This window comes from Cardiocondyla obscurior, linkage group LG15, assembly GCF_019399895.1.
Source record: "Cardiocondyla obscurior isolate alpha-2009 linkage group LG15, Cobs3.1, whole genome shotgun sequence".
NCBI classification, from domain to species: domain Eukaryota; kingdom Metazoa; phylum Arthropoda; class Insecta; order Hymenoptera; family Formicidae; genus Cardiocondyla; species Cardiocondyla obscurior.
The window spans coordinates 833,385-840,997 of NC_091878.1; the positions used below are offsets into that span (position 1 = coordinate 833,385).

Below are 7,613 nucleotides of genomic sequence, written 5' to 3' on the forward strand. Positions count from 1 at the left end.
TGCATCCACGTGCGATGGCGCGGCGCCTTTATACATATACCGCGTCGGTGCCGCATTATACGGCAAAAAAAAAGAGTTAATTCGCGATATCGCCATCGGGTATTGCGAAACGTCTGTTATTTATCACATTAACCATTCGTGCTGTTATTACATAAGAATGCAGCGCGGAATATGAATTTTTATCTCGATGAATTTTTATCAAAGATTGGTTCGGGTTTATAGAAAAGTGGAGCAGAGCCGCCGTGGAAATTTCGGCCCGTCTATTTTTGACCCGACGAAAATGATATCGGCGAAAATGATAAGGAAGTTCGCAAGGATCTCGATACTGACCTTGGCAACGAGCTGCTGACCGTTGTGCACGTCGAGGCACCGATAAAGAGCGCTACCCTCGGCCGGACCAAGGAGCAGGAATCGATCCCCAAGTATGGTTGGACCCCCGTGAAGGTCGGTCGGCACCGATTCGCAGCTCGGGAAGACGCAGCTCGCCGGTACCACCGCGCTGCTCTCGTCGCTGGGCGACTGTTGCTGCTGCTGCTGCTGCGGCTGCGGCGACTGCTGCTGGTGAACGACGTCCTGGCCGCCGTTGGAACCGACCAAAAACTTGCCATTGTTGGTACGGGTCGGTATTTGCAGATGCAGTGGATGCTGCCTAGCCACTCTCATGTTGCGCGCACGCACAGCCGCACGCACGCACGCACGCACAGGCAACACACCTCCGGGTGCGTCGCGATCGTCAGCACCTTCCCTGGCGTCCTGTTATCGCGTTCTCGTCCACGCAATCGCGATATTTAGTTGCGAGATGCGCTGAACACACTTCGCGTCACTTGGACGTCGCACTGAATACTACGAATCGGGTATCCGACATTTGTTATGTACAAATACGGTGGTACTGGCTCCTCTAAGCTCTAACGCGTTAACTATTAGTTAGAAATATCACTTGTGCTTTCGGTGGCCCTCGCAGTGTCGTTGCGCCGGGTCCTTGGACGGAGAGAGATCTTGGTGGATTTATCAGTCGGTCGCTCTCGAGAGCTGATCCTGCAACACGAAGAAACAACGATTACTGTGAGCGATCGCCGGTTATCTCGACAGTTATAAGGAGATTCGTATTACTGTTATTTTCGAATCGAATTACGAAACTATACAAGTATCTGCTATCGATATATTCTTTCATCATTTAAACCCGTGGGACGAGATGCGTAATGCCGTTGCGTCAAAGTCCGGCAATATATCGTGCATCCAGCGTAATTATTTTATAATTACATCGAGCGTGATTTTCGTGTTGGCGAATCGAAAATGAGACGAGCGTGGCCGCGAAAATCTCAGATCACGGTAAACCGGTATGCGTTATTTTTACGGTTTTCTTTTTTTTTTTTTCTTTTTTTCAGGGGTACATTCTCGGACTCTCACTGTGTTTCCTTTCGTAAAAAAAAAAAAAAAAAAAACTGAAGATGAAATATCTCTGGTAATTCGCGCGGATGACCCTGGCCAAAATAACAGAAGAGGCATGGCGCACCTATACCACAATTACGCCCACGCGCTTGTCGCAGATATATACACGCATACATCTAATGTGACAACGGGCGACGCACAATAGTTCCGTTCACGGGGTGCTCTTAATATGATTCACGGACGTAATTTCAAAAGCCGACGTCGTTTCGACATTCTCGCGCTCCATGCGCAATTCTCATACTGCGAGAAGGGGACAGGGGTCCGGTAAGGTCAGGGGTATTCGCACCGGGGTACAGAGACGGCGGTGAGTCCCGAGCCAACTTCCGGCCACGCTTTCGCATCATAAGCGCCGACTAATTTCGCTTCACCGCCTCGTCAAACGTAAATTTCCTTCCATCTTTATATAATTTTTTACGAGAACGAGGGGAACGTAAAAGGCGTCGTCGAGCGTCCTTCGTAGATCTAAAGAGCGCACGTCTATTAAAAAATTATACGGACGTGTCCTCGCGGTTTAGCTTTGAACCGAACGAAGGAAAGTGACCGGCAACGAAGGAATTACGTGGCGGTTTCATACTTTTGTGAATGATCGGGCAAAAAAAAGAAGGCGGGGGTGGCACGCGTGACCGACGATCGCGCGAATGCGAGACGGGGTCAGCTCGCGAGAGAAAAGATATCCCTTGCCCTCCCCGCTTCTCGAGTAGAACAGGGCACGGTCGAATTTACTCGAGACCGCCTGAAATAGTAGCGGGCTGCAACGATCCGCTCGCGCGATGACTCACGCGTGTAATTTTATCGCTAAATGCCTCCCCGCGCGCTCGACCAAAGGCCTCCTTCCCGCCCGCACTCCGCCGATAAGTGTCGATGACACGCCATTGATTCGCGATGTTTACAAAACAATCGGCTCCTCCCGCACGCGGACGCATCATCGAAATCCGTGACGGAGCGCGCTGCACTCGCGTCGCTCGCAGATCGGATCCGTGGACCACTGCAACTGCAGAAGGTGCGGGCGTACCGTTATCACCGTCTCGTATTCCATCGGGCTGGTATTCCAGCACCGAGAGATCCCGTTTCACGGCGATCTAGCATCAAGGGTGCGCTAATTAAAGACTAAACTAGGACCGCTAAGCGGTCATTGTTCTCGTTCGCCCGCGAGGAATTACAGCGAATTAGTGGAACGATTAACGACGTGGCGGTAACGAGCAAGGTCGAATACGAAGCCCGCCGCTTCTACTGGAACAAATTACCAATAAGAAGATCGGTTTCTCGCCCAAGTATCGCAGCGATCTTAACTGCGCGAGATAAGGATCGGCGAGCTGGTTGAGAAACGTCGAGATACGACTCGCGGATGTTAACGAAAATCAGTCTATTCCAACCGTACGTTCAATTAAACGAATTTTAATTAAAATTACAATTCAGTTGACGCGAAGTCAATTGTCATCGGATATTAAAAGGCACCGTTTTTCCGCCGCCTAGAGGAGGGAGATCCGAGTTTTTAAAAGACGCGAGGGACAGACGTCCGGATATTGTGATACCCGGGGATTCGCGAGCCGCGATTCTTTTTTTATAGAGAACAACCTTGGCGATCGGGGCAAGAATAGATTGTCGCGGACAATTTTGACGTTGCTCAACGCCCCCGGCTTGTTTGCGCGCCGCGTCTACGTATCGTTTGAAAATCATATATCAAACGCTGACTGGGCGATACTTCGCGGCCTCTCTTCCATCGCGATATCTACGCACTTGCGCAAAAACACACGACGCCGACGCAACGGCGAGATCTCCTCGCTCCAAAGATCAGGGCTGTTCGTGCAACAACGTGATCTGCCTCTTCCTCCCCTCTACCAGTTTCCCCTCCTTGTCCTTCGCTCGCCGGCTCGTCTTCGTCGCGCGATACAGAGCGAGATGGCGAGGTAAACGCTTTATCGCCACCGAGGACTTTCCTCGAGGCGGAAAGCGGCCGCTATCTCGGATCACGTGGATGCCGCGATATTCGCGAGGTCACGCGTCGTATCGGCAGGTGAACGCGCCTGAACTTTCAGTCGAAGGAGGAACACCTCCTTTCCGAATGTTTTCTGAAACATCGCGCCGCGATATAGCCCGGAGTCATCGACGTCCCGAGACCCGACCTAGACCGCGATGTTTTTCCCCGATTTCGAGCGTCCGCTATCGCCAAGTATTTAAAAAATGTTGGACTGATAAACTTTATCGCGTCTCTTATAATAGAATAAAAATAAAGAACCGTTATTTTACTTCTATTAGAAGACGTAAAGATTAAACCGCATCTATCACTATCGCAAAAGGCGCCGGGATTTATTTCAGAAAATGCAGTATTCGATTCGTTCGATTCAACGAAAGTTCGAAATCAAATATGTATCCCTAGTCGATAACGCGCAGATAAAGGCCCGGGACACGGGGGAAAAATTACATCACTCACTTCGAAGGAAATGATGTAATCTTTATTGTGCATTAAGTTACAAATTCGAATTCGTTACGCGTGAATAGACGGCGCTGACCTTTTTACATGGTCTTTTTTTTTTTTTTCCTCTCATCGCGTACACGTGTCTTCAGACATAAGATAATTATGGCGTAACATATTTTTTTATTCCGTCCTATTGGAAGTTCCACGGGCCGGTGTCTTCGCAAGATCAATAACCGAACGCCAGAGCGAGAGCAGATCCTTTTCGCACGAGACGCGAGATAAAGCTCTCTCGCCAGACAAAATTAAAAAAAAAAAGAAAAAAAAAAAGTCTTGGACAGTTATCGCGAGAGGATTCAAGTCGGTTCTTACGAGACGTTTCAGCCGGCAGGTGTACAGACTCCTCGGGGCATTGTCGAGGTCTTTCCCACCCCTCCGTCCCTTGCCACGTTTTCTCTCTTCTCCCCCCGAATGAAACGTGCGTACCTGACGAAATCGCGAGCTCGGAATTAGTAAAGTGTTGCGTTCGCCGTCGTCGCCATCGCCGTCGCCGCGTGTGTCGAAACGATACGCGCGATATACCAGCCGACCCACACAGCAGGCCGCACACACACACGCGCGCGCGTTCACATTCACGCGCACATTCGCGCAGCGTTACCGGCTACGGAGATATCCTTCGGTAAGGTCAAAATGGCGGAGAATTGCACGATTGTCGCGCTCGCGCGCGAGGCCGATATTGCGGGCACCGTTTGCATTAATAGCGCGCAATCGTATGTGACGCAAACCCGCGAAATATGTAAATTACCTAACAGCCTCGCGCTGCTGCTCCCGTTTACGATTTGTGAAACGCGAGTGCGGATTTCGGAAGACGACCGGTCTCGACACTAGGTTTCCCTCGCTCGCTTCTTTCTCCGTCTCCCCTCTTTTTTTTTTTTTTTTCTACACGCAGAGGTCCTCGCGGATTACTTCGCGGGCTGTATTCCGCGCACGGAAGGTTCAACTTCCGGTGCCAAAGACCAGGAAAGATAAAATTCGCGCGGCCGGACGACCCCGCTCCCTTTTCCCGGAACAAACAGATCTGTTTGCGTATCGCCGGTGGCTTGCGCGCAATGTAAACGCGCCGCGATCCTTACCGGTTTTTAGTGTCTGCGTCAAATCGCGCTCATTCAACGTAAATACGCTCATTCAGTGCGAGCACGCCGCTGACTCAGTAGAAATAAACAACGATCGAAGGAGGAAAAAGCGCGTACGCGACTCGCGCGATGAGAAAAACACATGAAGGGCTGGAATATTTTCCTGCGACGTCTTAATTTCATTTGTCTCGCGACGTTTCATTTTTTTTTTTTTTTAAGTGTCAATTTTTTTAGCCTCTAGAAATTTTTTAAAGTCCAGACAATTTCCGGGCCGGAATCAATATTCGAAGGAACAACTTGTACGATAAATATTAATCTCGAAAAAAAAAATAAGTTTCTAAATTTTACGGCTAAGAAACGATTAATAAAATTACTTTAAGAGTTAACGTCGACCCTTGCAGATAATTGGAAATCGGAAAATTAAACTACGCCCTTTGCGATGCAACAGCGAAATCTTTCGAGGAAAGTTGAACAAGAAATTGCTGACGTAATCGGCACTTTAAAACGGATGTTAATTTACCTAATATTTCCCTAATGACGTCACCCTCGACCTCCAGGCCGACGTTATCAGGAAGTGATTACGATTCAGATTCGAGGAACGCTGCGAAATTCATTTAGCGAGCGTCGGTCTTTCCGGCGGCTACCGACATTTCGATCGGCCACGCGAAGCAACGTGAAAATTCACGACGCATCGGCAATTAACGCGACATCAGCCGGTTTAATAATCCAACTCTAATTAACGCGCTCCTTCGACATCGGCGACAATACGCGATTACCGATAAGCCGCATTAGTTTCGCACAATTGTCCCCAGCGAATGTTCGTACGCGGACGTCAAAGCTCGACGCAATTCCGTCAATTTGACCATCCGTTAGTCAAAAAAAAATTTGTTAACCAACCGTACACCTCACGAAGACGTGCTTCTCGTCGCGGCTTCTATTTTACTCTCGCCGACGCTCGGCTGACAAATGCAGGTTTCAAGGTGCAAGGTCAAAAAAAAAAAAAAAAGAGAGAGAGAAAAAAAGAAAAAAAAAACAATGTCGCTGCCCGGATATTTGTCGAGTATCGGGACCGCCGACGGTAGATAATTGACCGTAAATTAATAAGCGGCTCGCGATATCAGGAACGGCGCGTACGCGGCAACGAACGGAAACTACAGCCGTTCGTCTCCCGGCGCGGCGCGGCGTTAAGTTGGCCGCGAACCAGGCGTGGGTCAGATCGGTCGCCGGCGGGCGGCTACGTCGAAGGCCTCGCGATAGCGCGGGTACGAGTCGATAGAAAAGGCACTGCACTTTGCACCGGGCCGACGCGGACACGCGGACGCGACGACGGCGGCGCGAAGCCACGAGCATTCCGACCGTAGGGAGGGAAAAAGGGGGGAACGTCGCGCTACTAGTTTCCACCCCGCGTGTGGCATCTGCCCGTAGTATTCCACGGTCGATAGCGCGTTTCCTGCGAGTCCAGGGGGTAGGTACACACGCGCGTTCGCTAACGGTTGATTTCTCCGTTTCACTGTGCCATAGCGGGGAGGAGAAGGGAAAGGAGAAGATACTTCTCCCGGCTATTTCCGCCCGCGGACGAGCAACATTTCTACGAGATATCCCCTGGCTTTTACCTTTATATGTTCCTTTCGTAAACTGTCGCCGTGCGTCGTTCCTGAATCGGTGGGTAGCACGATTGGACACGTCCGCAGGCGGCACCGCGATTCGAGGGATGCGATCGAGCGAGATTACGCCGCTGATCGGCCTCGGGGTCTTCTTCTGCTTCCTTTTCTTCTTGGCTCAACTTCGCGTCGACTGCTGCGTCACGGTGACGGTGGCGTCGGTCCGTCCGCTATTCGTTTTTCGAAACGCGGTCGCTGAAGCGGGGCTCGTTCGCGCGACGAGTTCTCGGGGATTCGCGTACGAACGGCAGCGAAATAGACGAAGAAAGAATGAGCGTGCGCGGAAGGCGAGAAAGAGACTCGTGGTATCCGCGCAACGGACGGTCCAACGTTTGGGCCGGCCCACCGCTCAGAAACGACGGCGGCAGTAGGACGAGCGAACACGAACCACCGTTGCCATTGTGCAGCTGACAACTGCAGGCTGCCGAACGAGCGTAAGCAAACGTAACCCGTAACCGTCCGGGCGCACGCGCCTTCGGCCGCCATCGACGATCTTCGGTCGACCAACCAGGTCCGGCGCGATCGCGCGCTCTACCCGGCGTTATCCTTCTGATTCAACGTGGCGCAACTTGGCTCACCCGACACAATCGAGTCGGTCAGGCCGTACACTCACCGTCAGGAATGCCGTTCCTAGTGCCGCGACGGCGGCCAGCGTACGTGGTCTTGGCGTGGTCTGCGTCGAACCTCACACGGAGCGCTCGCGTAGATGTGCCGGCGACCACCGGTCATGGAGAACCGAGAGGGGAAACTACTACTACTACTATATCTCCCGTACTCGGCGGGTGAGAGAGAGGAAAATCACGTACGCCAGCCGCCGTCGCCGCTCGTCGCGGAAAATGCCATATCTGCCTTTTAATGTACACCGAACATTGATATCTGAATCTGAATACAACACGTTGCGTATACTTAGAGAACCATAGATACATTTCCCGCTTCTCTTCCTCTTTTTTTTTTTTT

General features: G+C 51.2%; 1 protein-coding gene across 5 annotated transcripts in view; it reads right to left on the reverse strand.

The window, feature by feature from the left end:
* Trbl (tribbles pseudokinase 2) overlaps window positions 1–7,613 on the reverse strand; it is a 33,995-nt gene that overhangs the window by 10,625 nt on the left and 15,757 nt on the right. For 3 of the 5 annotated variants that reach the window (XM_070666587.1, XM_070666589.1, XM_070666588.1), the window contains one exon: window positions 331–1,035. In XM_070666587.1, the coding sequence (XP_070522688.1) occupies window positions 331–663 (333 nt within the window). In that variant the 5' untranslated portion in view covers window positions 664–1,035. Of the gene's footprint in view, window positions 1–330; window positions 1,036–5,515; window positions 5,986–6,608; window positions 7,084–7,613 lie in introns of those variants that run through there. The other 2 variants (XM_070666585.1, XM_070666590.1) reach the window with 2 other exon arrangements.